This window comes from Clupea harengus, unplaced genomic scaffold (assembly GCF_900700415.2).
Source record: "Clupea harengus unplaced genomic scaffold, Ch_v2.0.2, whole genome shotgun sequence".
Taxonomy (NCBI): Eukaryota; Metazoa; Chordata; class Actinopteri; order Clupeiformes; family Clupeidae; genus Clupea; species Clupea harengus.
Window position 1 is genome coordinate 72,937 of NW_024879611.1, and position 22,171 is coordinate 95,107.

Sequence of the window (22,171 nt, forward strand, 5' to 3'; positions counted from 1 at the left end):
CAAGATTAAAGGAAGAAAATCAGTATGGTTTGGGAGGAGGCCATATTGCAATCTCTTAGGGAGCTGCATGGAGGCTTTGATTAGTTAATATATTTTGGTTCCCTCAATTAAAACAATTCCCTGTGTATTGCCCTGCAGATGTTTCTGATTTCTGGGTATCACTGTGAGTGAATCAGGCTGCCAAGAGGGGTAAGAGTGAGAGGGCTGATATCAGAGCATGAAATTCACCTACACCTTGAAATATTTTAAGTTCAAATACTTCTCACTACTACTCACAGACTCATAGACAAATTAGGAAATGGAGTCCAAAGCAGCTCTAGAGTGATCATTTACTTATTAAAATTATTAAAATAATTTAAATGTGCAGACTGCAATTGTAATACAATACACTTTTCAGTCACAGTCTGTGAATTGCTCCCCACAGTCCTCTAGATGTCCATTCTGTATGTGTGCACAAAAAAACTCCTAGACCCTGGGTCTGTATATGGGAACCACAAAAAAATGTCTCGGACCGAGCCATACACAATTCCAGCCAATCAACACATTGCTTCAGGAGTATACGGAAGGGAGGGGTGTAATATGATTGGCCGTTGAACTATATTATCAACAACCTTTCTCCAGCATTGCATAGTGTGCCTTTAAGGCAGAACTTACCAATGTAAAAGACCAAGACCAAATTTCTTTGCCTTGGCAACTGCATATGTGATATTGATCTTTAGATGGGTAGATGCTCTCTAGATAAATCTTCTAATATTCTACCTGCTATCATGCATGTAGGCATGGCTTCCCTCAGTTCGGGAAACTTTCCTACATCATTAAAACAGAAATCTCACCACCTCTCCACTGGTGTACCTCAGGGATCAGCACTTGGACCCCTCCTTTTTTCCATTTACACCACTTCCTTAGATGAGATCATTCATTCCCATGGGTTCTCCTATCACTGTTGTGCAGATGATACTCAACTGTACATGTCCTTCCCCCGGATGACTCCACAATATCAGCTTGAATTTCTGCATGCCTCAGTGATATTTCAGTTTGTGTAAGGGATTGACTCCTTCAGCTCAATCTTTCAAAGTCTGAGCTATCCCACAAAATATTAACATCCAGCTTGGTTCATCTTCTTTGACCCCAACTAAGACTGCACAAAACTTGGGTGTTATACTGTATAAAAGAATGCTTATGTGAGGAAAATATTCCAAGAAAATATCCAAGTGTTTTGATGTCCAACTGTGCACCAATGGATCCATACAATGAAACTGGGTATTGCCATACACCACCCAGATGCTTTGTAGAAAAGCTTGTCTTCCAAACGAAGCATCCGAGGAAGATATTAACTGCTGAGGGAGGCCACATAGTCCAGTGCAGGTATAGGAGTCCACAATCCCTTAAGACCTATCCATAAATCTGGGCTCCAATAGTGGGTGGCAAGGAATCCATTGATTTAGAAGATCCACATTAAAGCATGTAGGGAGGTTGCTTAAGATATGAGACCACAATAGGCTTTTGTGCCAATCTTCAAAGCACTACATGTGGTGAGTCTAACACTGCCTCGTCTCAAGAAGTACCATCCCAATCGTGAAATACAGCAATGGGAATATTATGCTGTGGGGATATTTCTCATCTGCAGGAACTGGGAAAGTTTTTAAAACTGAATAGAGAATGAATGGAAATAAATTATATTAACAATATCACTAGAAAACCTGTTGGAGTTTTTTGTAAAATGAAGGTGTGGGAGAGGGATTACCTAACCAGTAGGAGGACAAATACCCAAGGCGCAAGGCTAGAGCAACACTGGAGTGGCTCAAAAACAGTGAAGTGAATATAGAAGAACGCAGTCAAAGCCCTGATCAACATCCTACTGAGAATCTGTGGCATTACGTTCCGAGACGTTGGTACAGTCCAGGACCGTCAACCCATGAACATAAATGTTCTATTGGAATTCTACCAAGAAGAATGGGAAAAAACACTGCAGAACAATGTACAAAGCTGATACTGTCTCACTTCAAAAGACATAAAACTAAATAAAAGGTGTTCTCTACCAAGTATTAATGTTTAGCGGTTGAATGCTGAATATGAATATTTTAGTTTGTAATACGTTTTTTATAGTAGACAAATATCTTATTTAGCTCTACCTTATACATACAGTGGGGAAAATAAGTATTTGAACCCCTGCCGATTTCGCAAGTTTGGCCACTTGCAAAGAAATGTGTGATCTATAATTGTAATAGTAGGTGTATTTTAACAGTGAGAAACAGAATATCAACCAAAAAATCCAGAAAACTGCATTTTATAACATTTATGACTTAATTTGCATTTGATGCAGAAAATAAGTATTTGAACCCCTAGCAAAACATGACTTAGTACTTGGTGGAATAACCCTTGTTGGATAGCACAGACGTCAGACTTTTCTTGTAGTTAGTCACCAGGTTTACACACATCTCAGGAGGGATGCACTCCTCTTTGCAGATCCTCTCCAAATCTTTAAGGTTGCGTTTTCAATGGGAGGGAATGAGGGAATGAGGTTCAAGCCCAATATTCCACGTTCCATGGCCCCATCCATAGTCTCCTCGATGCAGTGGAGTCGTCCTGTACCCTTGGCAGAGAAACAGCCCCAAAGCATAATGTTTCCACCTCCATGCTTGACGGTGGGGATGGTGTTCTTGGGGTCATATTCAGCATTCTTCCCCCTCCAAACGCGGTAAGTCGAGTTGATGCCAAAGAGCTTGATTTTGGTCTCATCTGACCACATCCTGTCTCCCAATCCTCCTTAGAATCATTCAAGTGTTCATTGGCAAACTTCAGACGGCCCTGTACATGTGCTTCCTTCAGCCGGGGGACCTTGCGAATTCTGCAGTACTTCAAACCATTACGGCGTAGTGTGTTGCCAATGGTTTTCTTGGTGACTGTGGTCCCAGCTGCCTTGAGATCATTCACAAGCTCCCCCTGTGTAGTTCTGGGGTTATTCTGCACCTTTCGGATGATCACCGATACCGCACGAGGGGATATCTTGCATGGAGCCCCAGACCTAGAGCGATTGACAGTTGTTTGGTGTTGCTTCCATTTACGAATAATCGCACCAATAGTTGTCTGCTTCTCACCAAGCTGCATGCCGATGGTTTTGTTACCCATTCCAGCCTTGTGCAGGTCTACAATCTTATCTCTGACTTATCTCTGACTATTGCTGTTTGCTTGGGGGTTCAAATACTTATTTTCTGCATCAAATACAAATAAAGTCATAAATGTTATAAAATGCAGTTTTCTGGATTTGTTTGTTGATATTCTATTTCTCACTGTTAAAATACACCTACCATTACAATTATAGATCACACATTTCTTTGCAAGTGGCCAAACTTGCAAAATCGGCAGGGGTTCAAATACTTATTTTCCCCACTGTATATGATTTATGATGTCGGAAAACATCTTCAAGTTCCGCAGTGTATTGTTGTGACTGCTATGACATAAAGTGCGAGTGCATTGTTTACTTTATTGATTTAACGATTCCCCTTGAAGATATGATAAGAAGCTAAAGTATATGGCACTGGTAGTGGAAGTGGGGAGCGAGGTTGGACTTTGGTTTTCGAGGGCGGTCACACAAAGGAGCTTTAAATTAGTTGTCTGAACAGTTGTGCACTGTTGTTGTATCCTGCAGCTCAGAGTCTATGGTTGGGCAGTTTTTATTTTGGTCAGGTTAGGTTGTTGGGTACTTGCATTTTCCTGTGTATAACTACAATTAGCATAAGTGTTTGCAATGAAAATACTGATTGGGAAATTATCTTTGGGAAAAGTATCTTTAGTAAACTAGAAAATGGTGTTGACTTTCAAGGGGGTTGAATACTTTTACAAACCACTGTGTCTGATCTAAGGCCTGTAATAGCATTCTAAATAAATAATAATTGCCTTCATTCAGTTGCAGAGAATGACAGTCTTATCTTAATACCACTCTGCTAAATAGAAACATTGTATCCAACAGCGTATAGCCAGCCACATGAAATGCAAAGCCTGAAATGTTGTCAAAATCTCTAAAAGCAGCTCAAAGGTAGTATTAAAACCCCAAACCCAAACCTTACCAAACCCCAAATAAAGATGAACAACCACATCTAAACCTTCTGATAAATGAATCGAACTAATCCATAACTCATCTAGGTTGGTTATGACAGTAGGTGTAGTCATGTCTGCAAAGTTATCACCTAAACCACTCAACACTGCTTGCACAGCCAGACAGGCCTACATCCTCATGTCATTGATGATAGATTATATAATTGCTGGGTGACTTCTCATAGCTGTAGAACTGTTTGGGGTTTTAGTATTTTACAAATAGGAGTACGTTTTAGTCAATGCTAGTAAGTTGAACCTAGTTATGCAAAAACCTTGCAAAAACCAACAACAGCGCACATAATGTTACTGTAAACAAAATGTTACTGTATTTATTGTAAACCACCTCAGGGAAGTACGTGAAATCTATGAACTCTCAACATATATTTTCTTAGCCATTTGCACTATTTCTAGCATCTGTACTATAGTTGTGTATTTGTACCATTGTTGTGTGTTTGTACTATTGTTGTGTTATTTGTACTATTGCTGTGTTATATGTTGTTGTGTTATATGTTGTCCCTTGTCGGGAGCAGCAATCCAAATTTAGTTGTATTCAAATACAATGACAATAAAGGCTTTTCTATTTCTATACATAGGCTACCTACATATAACCCATGCCTGGATGAATTTGAAAATGATACCAAAACTAGTTCCCTATAAAACATACTTCAAAAAGTGCCAAATTGTTGCATGTGTTAGGCTACTTTACCTATGAGCATGATGTCTTTACCATTGAACATCTCCCCCATCTGGTGAGATTGTGTAGGTAGGGTATTCACTGAAAATGCTTTGGATGCCATTAAAGTGTCCATGGGTCGATGCATATGAGTTTTGCACAATATAGTCTACGTAACATTTAGGTGTCACTAGAGATTCAAACATACACGGTGGTCTTCAGAAGTTTTCTGTAAGAAATGTGATACTATTAAAACACCAAAATGACCAAAATTGCTAAGTAGCCTATGTTATTTTTCATAATTCCTAAATAGGGTAGCCTTAGCTTGAATTGAATATATTACTCAGACCAGTCAACCACCCTAAATATAGGTTCCTTTGAAGGGCATATGACTGTAGCCTAACTTCAGCCATAGATAGAGCTCCTCCTTCATTTTCTCTTCCGTCCCATAATGCCCTCACTCCATTTTATTCCCAACATACACAGCGGTTCAAGCTTGTATGTCACCCTAGCAAGATGGCGGACAAAGCAGGTAGGTGTGCAAATAACCTTATGGGTCTTGCTTTTACACTTACATCTAGTTTCGTTATTAAAATATAACTTACGCAAGACATACTAAAGGTTGTTTATCATTCTTGCAAATTGGTGTCGTGGACGTGTATTCTGTCCTTGACAATTGTGCTTCAATTCAAAGATGTTACTCTTACGAGTCAAGTCAAGGACTTTCCTGTCTGTCATTCAAGCTGGCACAGGACAAAGTGAACTGATTATCAGATAGCTGAGTTGCTGTTATGATTTAACTTTCAAGGAAACAGTGTTGGCTAAATAAACAGCCCCTATCTGAATTAGAACCTGTAGTTTATTCGTAAACACGTTTTGCGATTTCTAGTCCGAAATTCAGCTATCGTAAGCTAATTAGCTGGCTAGTGTTGGCTAAGTAGAGCTCTGTAACTGGCATCTGTACGCTAGCACTACTAGCGCTTTCAGCGAGCTGGCTAGGATAACGTTCATCTGTTTAATGCGTCTAGCGTCGGTTGCGTTTAATTAAGCCACAACAGTCCCTTAATCGTCGACAGATGTATGTTATCTAATGTTCTTGTATGGGATTTACGTAATGCTTTGGCTAGCTAAGAGGTTAGCCGACGTTACTGAAGTTGTTTCTAGCTAGGACCTCAAGAAAAGTTTTTTTTAGCTAACGTTCCAATACTTGGTCCATACAAGTCCGATCAGTAGCTAACGTTAGCTGTACAAGATGAAATGTAAGCATAGTTTTATGTTTTTTTGTAAAAATGGCGTCCTTTTTTTTTTTCTTTGCATGAAAAGCCATACTGAAATGATATACTTGGATTTAGATTGGGTGGCTTGCTGTGTGATATTCTAAATGTCAGACCGTTATACATCACTGAGGTTAATAAGAGCATTTTCTCTCTTCTAGTGGCCCTGGCCGAAAAGAGGCTTATGGACGTCAAACTTGGGCAGATCTTCTCATGGCTTGGAACTAGGGACTTTACTCCCAATGGACTCGTTGGTGCAGTCCGCAGAGGTAATGTTTGTCCTCCTGACAGCCAAATCAAAGTGCAATTTTTGTATTGAAATATTACTGTGTTAACTCAAGTCATTCTGCCTCAGGACATGAAAGATACTTCAATAAGTACATCCATGTGAAGAAGGGTGGCATTGGTGGCGTTGCCATGCTCCTGACTGGATATGTCGTGCTGAGCTACGTTTGGGAATATGATCACATCAGTAAGTAGCATTGCTCATTACTAAGCTTTAAGTTTTGAAAAAAGTGGTGTTGTGGATGCCATGTTTCTAAACTGCTCTTCTCCAAACATCTGTTTTGTCTGTAGAGCATGATCGTTGGAGGAAGTACCACTGAACAGCCAGTACACCAGGGACCACAAGGCTCTGAAGTGGCCATGTCCGCAGCAGTGTATTCACGCCACCCTCTTCAGCTTTTCGTTGTCTGTTCAAAATTACAGTTGTGACCAAGAATAAAATTTAAATAATGTAAATGCCGAGTCTGTATCTCTTTGGAAACCACCAGTGAATCTCATTTGCTGGAAAATAAATTAGCCATATGTGGTGCTCCCAACTTTTCCTTGAAATAATTAAGTTAACTCGGGTGTAATAAAACAGTTTGTTTTTATTGTTGAAAATGCTGGCGATTTTGTGTACAAAAATCAGTAAGTTGCCATGTATCCACCTCTGGAACAGCCACGCTGAAGCGGTCTTGGATTGAATTGAGCAATACAACGGCAAGTTCAGTGTATTGGGGTGGGAAAATGATATATGGTACACCTGCAAGCACGCATTTCATATACAATCTTGTTCCATTTTGTCCTATTACACCTTAATATGATCCATACTTGTGTTCCTTTTCTCTTTCTGATCAGCACACTTTTAAATGCAGAATATCTAGCTTCTTCCTGGTCATATTACAATCTAATGACGAGAGTAATAATTTGGTTTCCAATTTTTTAAGGCAGAAAGGTAAAGGTTTATTTGAGCTCCAAATTGCCACAGCCCTTTCACATTACATTTGATGTTTCCAACCCAGGAAATGAAAGGTCAAGTAGAAATGTACCATCCTCCAATAGTGAACCAACATCACCAGTTCCATGAGTAGAAAAAAGATCACTGTGCTGTACAATATACTTGTTCCTTGAACAAGGTGAAGTCCAAACGCCTTAAGATCTGAGCAGTTGTAAAGTCTGGCCAGACCTTTGTTTTCAAAGGCTGAATGCATTGTGACTGGCACATTTAAGGCCCTGAGATTCCAGCTCAAATCGAGATGAAAAGGTCCACATAGAAAGCTACTGTCCACTGAGGAAGGCCAGATGTCCCTTTGTACACTTGTTGGCATAGTGACCTTTCTCTCCACACTGCAAACGGAAAAGTGAGGTGTCAAAAGAAAAACATATAAGTATTAACATTTTCTTCAAATATCTGCTTTACAGATTTTAGTTTTACAACCATTCCATCCTAAACTGATCTTTTACCTTGTAACAGGTGACTTGGTCTAACGGGCGAGGACCTCGGTTTCCCCCCATATTGTTTTGAGAATGCATTGCTCCTATATTGTGTGGCATCCTCTGTTGGTGGTTAGAATTGGTGTTGGTCAGCTGAATCAGTGACAATGACGACCTGTTTCCGGGGTGCATGGTCTGTAACAAGTAGAGCATAACCAGAGTGTTAAAAACACATTTGCCATAACTATATCACAGTCTACAGAAAACAAACCATCCTTTACTGTCATCATGGCATAGGCTCTTACATATTGTAAAAGTACATTTTGGAAGTTTGGATCAAGCAAGACCATTATTGCAAAGGCCATACCTTCTGCTGAGTCTGAGACTGCAGGGGCAAAGGAGGTTGCTCAGAGGCACCCATCGGCAACTCAAAACGTGGGCTGAGAGGTAAAATGTTTACAGTTTAGTACAACACATAATTTCACTGTACCCCAACACCACTTATGATTCTAATGCAATTTTTTAAATCAGCAAATTATGACTCACTGCATGAACTTGCAGGACCTGCCCTCAGGACAGAAGCCAACAAGGTAGTTGACACAAATAACCCTTCGTGTATGTCTGTGTCTACAATCTGGGCCTAAACAGACAGGACAAAAAAAAATAAACGTACATTTGCAGGAACTCCTCTTCATAGCATGGCTTTATAAAAAATAACATGATGGTCACACTTACCGTGTTTACAGAATCCTCTGTCATACCATGGGCAGTCTTTAATCTTGGACTCAGGGTCAATGTGTAAAAAGGGACATTCTTTGTTGCTACACTCCCCTGTTTATGGGAAATGGCACATTAAGTAGTCATAACACAGAGAAAAATGAGCCACAATTAACGTAATGAATGCTGAGATACTAACCAAATTTTGAATAAAAATAGCACTCGGGCATCTTGGTCATGTCATACTCATGAAGGAACTCGCACTGGTCCCCCTTCTTGCATAACCCTCGAAGCCAGTGTTTACAAACCACTGTTTTTTCTCCACTGATGTGCCGGAAGGGACACATGCCACCTATCCAAAGTGCCATAACCATCGTTAGCTTTGACACATTTGTGATTCTGATGCTTGTAAACAACTGCTGTTTCTGGAAAACTTACCCTTCATGCAAGATGCCCTCATAAAAAACTCACACACAGCAGCACCAGATTCTGCAAAAAGAATCAGAAAAGTATGAATCACTTGTGAAGGAGAGCATGGTGGCATACTCGAGCTTGTAGAGCCCTGCTATTAAAGTCAAAGACACGGGTGGTGTCTTAACAGAGTAATTCACATTTAATTGATAACACAATAATTCACCCAGAGGCCGGTGTCATTTTAAAGTTGTCAAACGTAATAGATAGTAGGATGCAAGATCTTTGTTATGGCTAGCCAAGAATGCGTTAACCAGCTAACGCTAATGTTAGCTAAGGTGCTCTTGGGGTAACTTTATACCAAATTAACCTTTATACTTACTGTCCATTCCAGGAAATGGCAACGGTTGAGCACCCAGCTGTTGCTCAACAGCAAACTCCAGATCAAATTTGAAATGATCAGCACTTGCTATCAACTCCTGCATTTTGGCTGTTTTCGCTAGCTAGCTTGTTTAACCGTCGGGCTAGCTTGTGATTGTGTTATTTAGTGTGTTGCACTATTTGGCTAATCAATTACGACATTAAATCTCGCAAACAGTTCGCCTTTCCCAATATAAATTATGATTTGTTTTGTTTTAGAAGCCTTAGTCTAGCTAAACGCAAGATAATAAGGAGTAAACTGTAATAACACCTGACCCAACAAGCGATCTTCCATAGGCTTGTTGCTTCTCTAGTGTCGCAGTGAACCCTGACCTCTGAACTTCACGTTTCAAAGCCAATTTAATCGAACTCTGAATTAGCGATTTCAATGCAATTTTACTTGATCCTAGGTGAAAAAATAGTTTTGACTTTTATTTAATATGATTACACTTTACTCATCGTATAGCCTAATTGGAAAATTGCAAGACAGCTGTATCTTTATTTGAACCTTCCACCCAGAGTTGTGATATCTAGGGATATGCTTGTTCATATCCAATATGAAATTTCCTTTGCATTTTGTATTTGTCTAGATCTATTAGAATACGAATTATATTGGGAAAAGTAGCAGCTAACATTTATTTAAAACGTAAATCCAACCAGCTAATGTAGCCTGGGCCTACTTAGTAGACCTATTCTACATTTTGAAGCTGCCACCCCCTTAACCTTAAAACCATGGAAGTTCAAACTGAAAGCAGATACCCATTATGCCCATTTTCTGCCTTGGTATGAAATGGGACATAATGGAAAATGTAGATTACATATCTAAATAACCAGTCTAGAAACTAATCGTGAAATTGGATTGACAAATGAATGAAAATAGGCGTATCAGCGTAAACGCAATGTTAATTAAAACAAAACAAAAAACTAGGCTATGACAATTCACTTTATAAATAATTGCTTTGCCTGTCTGCCTGTTTCTCGAGGCTAGAGTGGATTGACTATTTGTGTCTGTATCAAAACAAAAAATACAGGGGAGGGATCATCGCGCCATTTTTGCGAAAATTCACAGGAGGCTGCAATATACACTTCCACTCACTGAACAGCTGTTTTTTGAGCCACAGGCTTAGCTTTTGTTAAAGGTGTTGGTGCTGGGAAAGCATGTTGGATAAATAAATTTAACATACACAATGAATAGCCTATCAGTAGGATGGTAGCCCATAAAGATAGCCCTACAATGTGTTGTGCGTTGGGTAGCCTATGCACTAAAAACGTAGACCTACACCTCGGTTAACAAACTCCGTTTGTATATTTTTATTTACATATAAAAAAAAGGTTCGGACATAAGCCAGGTTGAGCGCGCTTTCTGTGATGGCGTGCACGAGTCGGTGCATATTTTCGCACATGTACAATCACTTCAGATTTGATCCCTATCTTGCTTGATTGTCCAATCACTGACTGTTCCCCATTGCCTCACAATCCCGTCGAGTTTCTTCTGCACAGATTTCCCGACGTTCCTCTCGCTACTAATGCCTCGGGATGTCCTTGCAACATGGTCTCTTTGTAGCATGCACATTCCTAACGGTTCGGGACCCCTCCACTGGACATGTCGAACCAATAAACTGAGCTGGAATCACAACACATAGGCAACACATCATACAGCAGGGGCGTGGTTAAATGGAGGAGGTAAGCATTTGAGTTAAACATTGATGATTCCTCTGAAAAGACCAAATATTGCACCCTCCGAAACGGGTTCTCCTCCTGGGAAAGGTTCCAGTGGAGAACCATCAGACTCCCACATCACAAAGTATGAACTCCAATAGCTAAAACTGATGATCTCAGTGCCAACATTGTCAGTATGTGACAGATTAAAGGAACATTCCATGATTCTAATCCATTGTGCTTTATGTCAAATTCAGCCAATTGTTCTTCATGGTCTTCTAGCTGTCCACTCAGTGTTTGCGCTCAGAAAATACTCTAGTGTTTGTATACCCAGTCCTGACTCTGTAAATGGGAAGCGGACACAGTGGCTCAGACCGTGCCATAAACAATTCAAGCCCATCAACATGTTGCTTCAGAAGCACGGAAGGGAGGGTGTAATTTGATTGTTGAGCTCAAATCTCAGAATTTTCGCCAAAATCACAAAATCTTCAACTGCAGCCACAGTAGAATAAGTCAAAGGCAGCCAATGAAAACACAAATCATTAGAAGATGCAGTGCTGCATCATGGTCCACGAGAGGATGACACAGGGAAAGTGTGAGCTTTTAGTTGATTGGTGGCAAAGTGGTTGGTGGCATAGGGGTGTATTTTCTGTTTCTGTCACTAGTATATTTCTTTGGTCCCTTGCTGAAGGAGATGTGGTTCTTACAAACCAGGTGATCCAGTAGCCACAGTGTTTATTGGTGTTAGGGACATACTTCCTAATCGCTTTGTTCCAATTCTTTTTCATAGCTTTGTTTGCAGAAGAAGGTTGGCTGGACATAATGGTCTTTGTCTAAAACCTGCCTTTAAACTATTTAAATGTACTCCCTGCTAAAGGTATTTAGCATCTTCATCTGATGGTACACCTCCTGCAGTTAACAAATACAAATACTTATACAGGTCACAGGTCATCTCATCTGTTTGATCCATTTTACAGCACAATTAGTAAACCACATTTCACTATTTAATTCATAACTCATTCATAATAGAATATATGGTGTGTTCTATTATGGTCTCAATGTTTTCACCCTGCTACTCCAGGGGTACGTTCGTCGTAGGATTGAAGCTAAGTTAATCAATTGGCCTTTTAGCCCGTTAAGATTAGCGAGCTGATTGAGAACAGCAAATATCGGTTCGTTAACGGCTGATCTGCATCCTAATCATGTGGTTAATTTCAACCAGGCTAAAGTTATCATGGCATTTGCGCGTGCACGTCCTACTTCAAAAGGCAGGAAAGGTCGATCACCAAAACCATGATTTTCTAACGGTATAATGGTTCTAAACTCAAAGAAAAGGGCTCTTTTTTTCTCCGCTGGCGAGTAGGAGATGAACATGAACGCTTATGAAGAATACAAGACCATAATCATGGCAAAATTCAACACCACCACCGCTGTGAGAGCAAGTTGTGTTGGGATGTTTATAGGGTCATAGCTATATGTATGATTCCCTATCGGCAAGTGTCCACTGGTACAGAGGTTTCCTCTACCGGTTTGAATCTGCATGGTTGCTAGTTCAAATCCCCTCACCTCCTTCATCAATGTAGTTTTACATTTCCTTGGAAGTCGCTTTGAATAAAAGCGTCTGTTAAATGACTAAATGTATTAATAACAAATGCAATAAATTGAAGCAGTGAAAATGAATTGTCTGTATTTCTCTCTATTCTTATCATGAGTCCACCTTAATCATTTTCTACAATAATGATATGCTATGGTGTACTAATAACACTCATATATTTATGAGTGCTTTGTTCTCCGCATCACTGACACTACAAAAATGTACCACTCGCAAAAAAGCGCAAGACAGTCAATGTTCGACTGTGGTGTTTGCAATAAATGACTCGAGAAGGTCTTGTAAATGAATGATTCCTTGTCGGCTGAATCGGTAGCGCTCATACAAGAATAATGGATCTTGGCGATCGCAAAGAACTCTAACTCTAATATCAGTCCTTGGTCAATGGGATCCCTCCTTTTTCCGGGGGTGTGGCAAGCTTATCCAGCTACACTTAAGTTAGCCTGCCCTGGAGCAGGTTAGTGCTAATCGATATGTAACTATGGTGATTTATCAAAAGTTGCTTCCACGAACCAAAAAGAGGGGCTTTTTTTATCTTAGTCTGAAAATTAGCTTGCTAAACCGCTTAGCGAGCTACGACGAATACCCCCCAGTTCTTCTCTCAAACTCACAACACTACAAAGCACAAACACTGAAAAGCCTAAATCAAATATGACTCTCAAGCCCAACCAATTACACCTTTGAAGGCTTGCCTAGATCTTTGGCTTGGTAAATATCAACGTAGACATTATTATGGTGTGTTGCTTATGGAGCACACTCTCTTAACACAAAAATTCCAGTTAAAGTAACACTTTAGAGTTTCTGGAGACGCCAGGTAGGGGGCTACTTTCTGCTGGATTATTCAGTAACTTATTTGCTGTCTTGCTTTGTCTTGTGTTGCACTTGCTTGATGTTTGTCTGTGTTAGGAAAGTTGTTGACTCGCTAGTTTGTCATAAACAAAGTAAGCAAATTTCAACAAGTTTCGCTAAGTTTAGCCGCTAGCAAAACAGCTTGTTAGCGATGTTAGCAAGCTTGTTATAACACGCTTGGACATTGATGCTAGTAATAAGTGCTCTCGCGTCAGCTACCTTGTAATGTTATTGTGATTGCTATGTTGGCTAGCTTGCCAACGACTTTCCTAACACAGTCAAACCTCAAGCAAGTGCAACACAAGACAAAGCAAGACAGCAAATAAGTTACTGAATAGTCCAGCAGAAAGTAGCCCCCTACCTCGCGGCTCCAGAAACTCCATAGTGTTACTTTAAATTGCATATTTAATATGTATCAACTTGGCGTTATGAATATGCACCGGGCTAGCACTACTATGTAGCACATAAAGTCTATTTGATGGTGGTCACTGTGAGTATTATGATTTGTAAACATCAGACCACTTCAGCTGTCATAGAAAGTGCCCTTTAAGGAAAACTTCAGGATTTAAGAATTAAGCCCTAATTTTTTTAAGATCCTTTTTTTTGAGAATGTTGAGCAGGGAAATATTTCAATGCTGGTTTAAAAGGGGATGTAGGAGTTACCATACTTTGAACGTCATTGTTTCACAAACTCACAGCTATTGCCATCACTATTAATGGGAATGCCCCAGCATACTCCAAAAGACTTGAAAGTATGGCTCTAGAACCGAGATCAGTGTGTTGAGGTTCCACTATGGACTTTTTCCCCCACTCCCTGGTACCTTGCAATACTCTCATGTTGTCCCACTATTCACAACTTCACAAAATCACTAGGGAATAATACAACAAAAGTTTTATTTCAAATGACAATGCACTGTGGCATGGGGAATAAATGCGTAATTAAAATAAAATAGCATCAATAATTTCACGAAAATGAAATATTTAAAAAAGCATGACCACGACCCATCACAATACACACTACAGAATGACAATCTGGAATGGAAAACCAAGTATGGGCAAGGATCTTTACAGGCAAACGAATCAAACTAGAACGAGCCCTGATGTCCCACTGAAGGCATCTTGAGATTCATCCAGAACAGCCTCTGCATCCACAATGTGTGCATTCGATGATTCGTCCCTAAAAAAAAACAAAAAAAAGTGTCACTACTCAGAACAATAATTGTTAATAAATCGTTCAAAAAAGTTTAAAAAAAAACTAAACTTACCACTTCAAGTTTGCTTTTGGGAACTCTGCAAATACAGTTCGTTCCGAAGTTGGTGTCCCGTGTTTGGATACAACGCAAACAGCACAGATTCTCATAACCTTGTTTCTTCCATTTAGCAATGAGGTTCTTGTCTGCATACCCCTCCTTCATGCAATATTCGTACAGCTCTATAAACAAATGATTCAGAACAATTACACTTGTGTCTAAACACAAATAAAAAACATAAATATGCTTCATAGAAAGCAAGACACTCACCTCTACTGATGGCCTTTCTTTTATAAAATAGGTCGAAAATGTACCGGCTCCGCTGGTGATGCAATCTGAATATTGGCCAGAGAGATTCAACTTTCCGTTTACCTTCATGAGGTTCCGTTTCAGCTGGAAATAAAGACAATGGATATTACCGAGATTGTGGACTGAAGCTGACAATGTCAATTAGCTGAAACAAAGAATCCTGTGAATTGCTAATTTACTATCAGCTAGCTAAATATCGATAGCTAACTTGCTAGCTAACTGAGAACGCAGCTAATATTACTCTCACGATAGCTAACGTTAAAAACAAGACGCAAGCTGACTGTCTTACCTTCTCTCATTTTTTGATCCAGCTCGTCCAGTGTGGGCTCGATAAGCTCCCACCCATCTGGAGGGGGCTTTCTGCTCCTTTTCACTTTTGGCATTATTGTTATCTTTTTTTAAAGCACGTCGATTCTCAAGAGTTTTGACGGTCTACTGTCGAGGGGCCTGCTTTTACGTCACATCGTATTGACGTCACATATTTTGGGACTTTTCCCACCTAGTGTCTCATGAAATATACGTCAGAGTAATGCTAGAAGTAAAAACTTGAAAAAATGCGTCACATATAAAAATACGAATGCATAAATTAACTATTTTGCAGTAGTATATATTTACAATAGCTCTGGTTTGTCCTTTTTCAGGATTTATTTAAAGGCTCTGTCTCTTGGAATTGGCATATTGCATCAGGTTAGGAGTCTTTTTGAGTGCCTGAATAATATTAATACAATTATACCTTTTAAGCATTTTATCTGGTCTTTTCTAAAATTATTTTCTACATTTATTGCAATATTTGGACGTAACCTAAAAAAGACAAAGACAGCCTTCAGATATTGTAATCGTATGGTTATTGCATGACATTATTTTCACAAGGAGAACAGATAGGTTGCTTCACGAACTGATCATGTTCATCTGAGAGTTGCGATTAGCTTGCAACAGACTATTTTGAGCGTTTTGGAAGGTGTTTTTTGTTGACGTGTTTTGTGAAGTCGGCTGTCCGCGTGTATTACGTCAAAATGCCGAAAGGAGGTAAGGGAGGACATGTTATATTTGAGTGTAATGACACTGTTATAGTTTTACAACATAGCTTACTATCTCGTTGATATGAAACTGCTGTATTTAGGAATGTGAACCTCAGTAATCGCTGTCCAGTACTTGTCATAAAAAAGAGTTTCAATATAGAGAGTATTTTAGTGTCGGGTAACTTTTAGTAAACTCCCTTTTATCCAGATTTAGACATCCGACAAATTGAATGTACCCGACCAAACGTTAGTCGGTCTGTCAGGATGTTGATAGGTCAATAACAGGCTACTTGTTGTCATATCAGATGTCATCTCCTGTTTTAAGCCATCACAGTCGGTAAAGATATTTTTTAATGGGTCTTAAATAATTCTATTTCAGGAAAGAAAGGTGGCCATAAAGGTCGTATGAGGACATACACAAGTCCAGATGAGATTGATGCTCAGATGAAAGCTGAAAAAGAAAGAAAGAAGGTCGACACACGTTTATATATGATCAATGTATACATATATGATAAATGTACATTAATAGAAATGTACACTAACACTTAGTCCGATGTGTAGAGAGAAGAAGAAGAAGGGGCATCAAATGATAACTTGGCAGAGGAGAAACTCCAGGGATCTGGCTCTGAAGAGAGTGATGATGAAGGAAGTCAGGTTAGTTGAGCTAGATTTTCCAAAACAAGGTTTGTGTATGTGTGCATCTGAGTGTGAATGTGATAACTGTTGTTAACCTGTGTATACTTTAATTTCTGTTTGTAGAAAAGAAAGGGCGTAGAGGGCTTAATAGAAATCCAGAACCCCAACCGCGCGGCACAGAAAACAAAGAAAGTGGCTGATATAGAGCTGGAAGGGCCACCACAACTTTCAAGAAGAGAAAGGTAACAACTTAACAGTGATGGTATTTTAATGATAAGATAGCCAGGTGTCCATGAGAAGGTAGTAGTGAAATCCAGTCACTTTTTTTTTTATGTTGAAGGCTGTGTATTATTGGCTGTGCTAATATCAATGCATTATGTTGAATTGGAAATGTCAAGATATTGAGATTTCTCTCTCTTCATTTGTTTTAGGGAAGAAATAGAGAAGCAGCAAGCCAAAGAGAGGTATATGAAAATGCATTTAGCGGGAAAGACGGATCAGGCAAAAGCAGACCTGGCTCGGCTTGCCATAATTCGGAAACAGCGGGAAGAAGCTGCACGGAAAAAAGAGGAGGAGAAGAAAGGTGAGTTTGTCAAAGGCACAACAAGCAGCTTTCCTCCCTGTTAGCAATGAAGTGAAAAGGCACATGGGTAACATGGTGTGAGTGACTAGTGATGCTCTGAACAACCCAGATGATTTTCACTGTGAATAATATTTATTCAAAGAAGTTTTAAAGTTCCAGAAAACATGCCTCTTGGTGGAAAAAGAAGTGCTAAAAGTGCTAAAAGAAGCGATGATAGGATTGAAAGCCCCATATCTTTTATACTTGAGGGGTTTGGTTACGGAGATGCCAGTGGTAGGATAACATGTTATTCTTTTTCGATAAAAAAGAAACATGAAAGGATGTACAATAAACATGTCGTAGTACTCAAGAGTCTGTGCTTGAGATACAGATGTTTTTTTATGATTTGACACTGGTACAGAAACATAATTTGATGTATAATAGAAATGTGTATCATTTTACATTATATGTTTTAAGGAATGTCAGCATAATTTATCCAAAGCCTGGTACTTGCACATGTTGCATTTCAGATAGCACCTACACATAGCCATAAGAAAACAGACGTTCAAGTACATCGCTACCCCCTTGCATACCAACTTTATACAAACGTGGACAAAATTGTTGGTACCCTTCATTTAAAGAAGGAAAAACCCACAATTGTCACTGAAATAACTTGAAACTGACAAGCTCCAATTTTGTCTCATCTGTCCAAAGGACATTCTCCCAGAAGCCCTGTGGCTTGTCAATATGCATTTTGGCAAATTCCAGTTTCGCTTTTATATGATTTGCTTTCAACAGTGGTGTCCTCCTCGGTCGACTTTGGCTCAAACAGCGACTGATGGTGCGATCTGGCACTGATGTACCTTGACCTTGGAGTTCACCTCTAATCTCTTTGGAAGTTGTTCTGGGCTCTTTGGTTACCATTCGTATTATCCGTCTCTTCAATTTGTCATAAATTTTCCTCTCGCAGCCACGTCCAGGGAGGTTGGCTACAGTCCCCTGGACCTTAAACTTCTGAATAATATGTGCAACTGTAGTCACAGGAATATCAAGCTGCTTGGAGATGGTCTTATAGTCTTTACCTTTAACATGCTTGTCTATAATTTTCTTTCTAATCTCCTGAGACAACTCTGTCCTTAGCTTTCTGTGGTCCATGTTCAGTGTGGTACACACCATGATGCCAAACACCACAGTGACTACTTTTCACCCTTTAAATAGGCAGACTGACTGATTACAAGTTTGAAGAAGCCTGTAATGCTAATTAGAGGACACACCTTAGTTTAACATGTCCTTATGGTCAAATTATTTTAAATCTTTTCTAGGGGTATCATCATTTTTGTCCAGGACAGTTTAATTCGTTTTTTTTTTTTAAATTATTATGTTGAACCACAATTCAAAAGCAATGTCTGATTTTCATTAGTTCATTTTCAGTATTTTTTTTATTTATTATTACTTTTGTCAGTTTCAAGTTATTTCAGTGACCATTGTGGCTTTTTCTTCCTTTAACGGAAGGGTACCAACAATTTTGTCCACGTCTGTATACTATATATGCACACTAGTTCATGATCTCCTGTTGACCAGTGTTTGAAAATCCAATTTTTGCAATTGCAGTAAAGATGGTAAGATATGTTTAATGCAGTTTATAAACATTATGATGCATTTGACACATTTTGTTTGTTTGTTCAGACTCATGACCAGCAATGACAGTTACATCTCAGTTCTCAGATAGATTCTGCTAGTTTTCCTCTCTGCCTAAAATAGTCAGTTGTAACTAAAATGCATTTCTTCTCCATCTTCCTTGCAGCAAAAGAAGCAGTGGCAGGAGCAGGAAGAGGACTGAATTCCTTATCCCTAAAATAGTGATGAATGAACAGGCCAATGTTCATGCAGTTGCGGACTGATGCTGAATATGCATTTCACAATCTTAACTATTTTTAAAGAAAAAACAAGGCTATCCACTCTAGTATATGAATGTTACAGTATATGTAAGATATTTAAAGAAAAATGATTGTAAGAAACAAAACTGTTTGTTACAAACCTTTCTGTTACTGCACTTTTACTAAGGTTGCTAACTTATACCCTGTTTCATTGAAACACTGCATCAATAGTACTGTTATTGGTGTATTTAAACCAAGAGCTACTTTGCCTGTATCATAGGTTCATGTAATTTCTACTTATACTGAGGAAATCATGGTTACATTTATCTTTGACATCTCACCAATGCTCTGTGGAACGTACTAAAACATTGGACACTCCAAAATGATGTATGACAATGAAAAAAAATATATATATGTTGAAGTGAGGGGCAAATAAATGTTGCTCTGAGTTTTAATGGGTTTGTAGTTCGATGACAGCAGTTAAAAATTAAGTAGAATAACAGTTGCTACAGTTTAATTATATGTTTGATGAAATCAGAGACAAATAGGTGTTATCAGGTAGGTAATCAAGCTTTGAGGATGTGTCCTCACTTTGTAGTCCACTATTGACTTCTGTGGGTGATTCTCATTTCCCTTATTTGTCAGTCCTCCCTGCCTTCCTTCCTTACGCCCTAGCCTCTCCCTCTAATACACATGTGAAGGAAATGAGGAAGGAAGGACAGACATACATGAGAAATGAAATGTGCCCACTCACGCAAATACTGATGACACAGCAACACCTGTTGCTATATAAAGGTACAGTGTGTAGGATTTAGTGGCATCTAGTGGTGAAGTTGCTGAATTGCAAACCACTGAATACCCCTCTCGTTACAAGCATGTACGAGAAGCTATGGTGGCTCAAGTGCCACAAAAATATGAAAGGCCGTCTCTAGAGTCTTTGTTTTGGTTTCTCTGGTCTGGGCTACTGTAAAAACATAGCGGACTCTGTGGGAGAGGACCAGCTCCCTCTGGAAATATAAAGGAGTCATTCTAAGCTAATGAAAACAACAATTTGTAGTTACAGGTATTAATGAAAACATAATTACGATTACTTATTCCATTTCTGCTAATAGATCCCCCTAAATACTCCACACTGCACCTTTAACATACCTGGTATATACAGCATATAAGAAATTAAGGACTTTATGATCCATCAAAACATTAATTCTACTGCATGTAATTGTCATTAGAGAGGCAACAAATTACAATGGGGATTGTTGTCATGAGTTGTAATTACATTGACACAGGTCTACATTTAATTTCATTATTAATCATTATTTTCTTTGTCTATTATGCCAAATCCTTACATCACAAGGTATAAGGTTAAATGTGTTATTACATGAATTTCAACCAGCACAGTAGAAAATAAGTTATTATAGTGCAACAGAAAGACACGATTGCACACCAGCAAGTATTATTCATATAACCCAACCTTTTAAAAACAGTGTGTTAAGTGTGTGAAAATAAATTATTTTAACAGCTGTTCAAAGAGAATAGAGAATTCTCCATGAACAAATCCTGCTCACAAGTTGTGGTATATTGCTGTTCTCATGAATGTATTTTTTTAAACACGAATCATCGATGTTTCATTAAAGTTGATATATTTTACGACAATTCAAGCTCATGAAGATGTTTTCTTGGTTTGACTGATCATTTATTTTCGTTCATAAACTACTACTACACATTTTATATTATAGGCTGACATATGTTAAGAAAGGCAAGAGGAATTTCCACATTAGGCCATACATCACTCTTTCCAATTGTTTCCTCAACTTCATTCCTCTGTTTCCTCACTTATAGGTCCTCTCTTCTCGCTCCTAGGTTCCACTGAGAGCATTTAACAAAATGAGACGTCCTTTTTTACATCTATCTTGGATTGATTTTCTGGGGCCCGAGCTGGGGCTCAGCACGTCCACACGCTCTATTGGTGCCTCCACCTGGTATTGTTGTAATGGAGCGTGTGAGAGCCTGGTCGGATTCCACTTTGCTGTGCAGGCGTCGCACTGATGGATGTGCAGTTCCATGTTCTGCCGACAGCCTGGCAAGTAAAACCGGGACCGGAGCTCATGGAGCGTCTTGGTAATGCTGCAGTGGCCCGCCCCCACCGAGCCATGGACCAACTGGAGGGCTCGGGCACGCAGGCAGGGAGGCACCAGCAGCTGCAGGATGTCGTGTTTACCCCCTAGTAGCTTGCCAGCATTAACACAACAGCTCGTTCTGCATGCTGTAAGCGAAGCGTAGTTGGTATGCAGCAGGAACTGTCTTCTATAGAGGTAGGGTTTGAAGTGGAAAATCCCCAGGATGAAGCACGCAGCTTTTGTCGGGAGATGCAGTAGTTTTGTTCAAGGCGGCTGAGCAAGTGGCTCTCCCTGTCCGTGCTCTCCCTCCTGAGGGAGCAGCACTCCGGGGCCCACATCACTAGCGTCTGTGTCAAGGACAAATGGCAGCTGAGTCTTAAACAAAGCGCTGGCTGCTCTGGCTTCCCCGACATGTCTGACGTTGATGTGGTGGTTCTCCGTTTCTCTGCTGGAGTGCTGGCAGGGGCTGTTCTCTGACGACGACCTGATTGGGAACCGCAGTGGGCAGGCTCCTCCAGGGTGGGCAAGGCTTCAACACAACGACCTGGTTGAGGACTGTGGTGATCAGTCTCTGCTCTCATGAGCGGGGTCTCTATTGAACGGCAGCAGCACGGGAACTGGTTGGCCTTTGGGTGGCTTCGATGCTCTATGGACTGGTGTGGAGGTGAAGGCAGCCCCTCTGGTCGATGGCTCTTTGGTGTTGTGAAGTGGTGTGAAGAGCCATGGTTTCAGCACCCAGGCAGAGCTCCACCTGGGATACATCCACCGCAGCCCTCCACTTGGCCAGCAGGTCCCTCTCATATGAGCTCTCTCTCTGGTCACCATGGCGTTGCACATCTTCGTCGCTACCCAGCCTGGTGGTCTTGACTTCTCCATGCTGGGTAGCATGCCGGGTCAAATAAGGGAGGCTGGACAGGAAACGCCCTCCAGGATGCAATCTACGCACTGTCCATGAGCCCGGCCCAGGTGCCCAAACCGCAGGTGTTCTAGTACAAA

General features: G+C 40.0%; 4 protein-coding genes across 4 annotated transcripts; 2 read left to right on the forward strand and 2 right to left on the reverse strand.

Moving 5' to 3' along the window:
* Nucleotides 1-5,195: 5,195 nt before the first annotated feature.
* On the forward strand, nucleotides 5,196-6,783 carry atp5mf (ATP synthase membrane subunit f). Its single transcript, XM_042704251.1, has 4 exons — nucleotides 5,196-5,300; nucleotides 6,204-6,311; nucleotides 6,398-6,514; nucleotides 6,619-6,783. The coding sequence occupies exons 1-4, from the start codon at nucleotides 5,285-5,287 to the stop codon at nucleotides 6,645-6,647; spliced, it is 270 nt and encodes an 89-aa protein (XP_042560185.1). The 5' UTR covers nucleotides 5,196-5,284; the 3' UTR covers nucleotides 6,648-6,783.
* A 113-nt stretch (nucleotides 6,784-6,896) lies between these two features.
* cpsf4 (cleavage and polyadenylation specific factor 4) lies at nucleotides 6,897-9,633 on the reverse strand. The gene is made up of 8 exons (XM_042704250.1): nucleotides 9,251-9,633; nucleotides 8,896-8,946; nucleotides 8,657-8,809; nucleotides 8,476-8,571; nucleotides 8,287-8,380; nucleotides 8,108-8,180; nucleotides 7,771-7,935; nucleotides 6,897-7,653 (listed from the first exon to the last, which is right to left on the reverse strand). The coding sequence occupies exons 1-8, from the start codon at nucleotides 9,351-9,353 to the stop codon at nucleotides 7,585-7,587; spliced, it is 804 nt and encodes a 267-aa protein (XP_042560184.1). The 5' UTR covers nucleotides 9,354-9,633; the 3' UTR covers nucleotides 6,897-7,584.
* Nucleotides 9,634-14,282: 4,649 nt separating this feature from the next.
* Nucleotides 14,283-15,450, reverse strand: bud31 (BUD31 homolog). Its single transcript, XM_042704259.1, has 4 exons — nucleotides 15,254-15,450; nucleotides 14,926-15,048; nucleotides 14,671-14,837; nucleotides 14,283-14,582 (listed from the first exon to the last, which is right to left on the reverse strand). The coding sequence occupies exons 1-4, from the start codon at nucleotides 15,345-15,347 to the stop codon at nucleotides 14,532-14,534; spliced, it is 435 nt and encodes a 144-aa protein (XP_042560193.1). The 5' UTR covers nucleotides 15,348-15,450; the 3' UTR covers nucleotides 14,283-14,531.
* A 374-nt stretch (nucleotides 15,451-15,824) lies between these two features.
* On the forward strand, nucleotides 15,825-20,711 carry pdap1b (pdgfa associated protein 1b). The gene is made up of 6 exons (XM_042704258.1): nucleotides 15,825-15,990; nucleotides 16,363-16,454; nucleotides 16,545-16,637; nucleotides 16,743-16,861; nucleotides 17,051-17,202; nucleotides 18,986-20,711. The coding sequence occupies exons 1-6, from the start codon at nucleotides 15,978-15,980 to the stop codon at nucleotides 19,039-19,041; spliced, it is 525 nt and encodes a 174-aa protein (XP_042560192.1). The 5' UTR covers nucleotides 15,825-15,977; the 3' UTR covers nucleotides 19,042-20,711.
* Nucleotides 20,712-22,171: the final 1,460 nt, after the last annotated feature.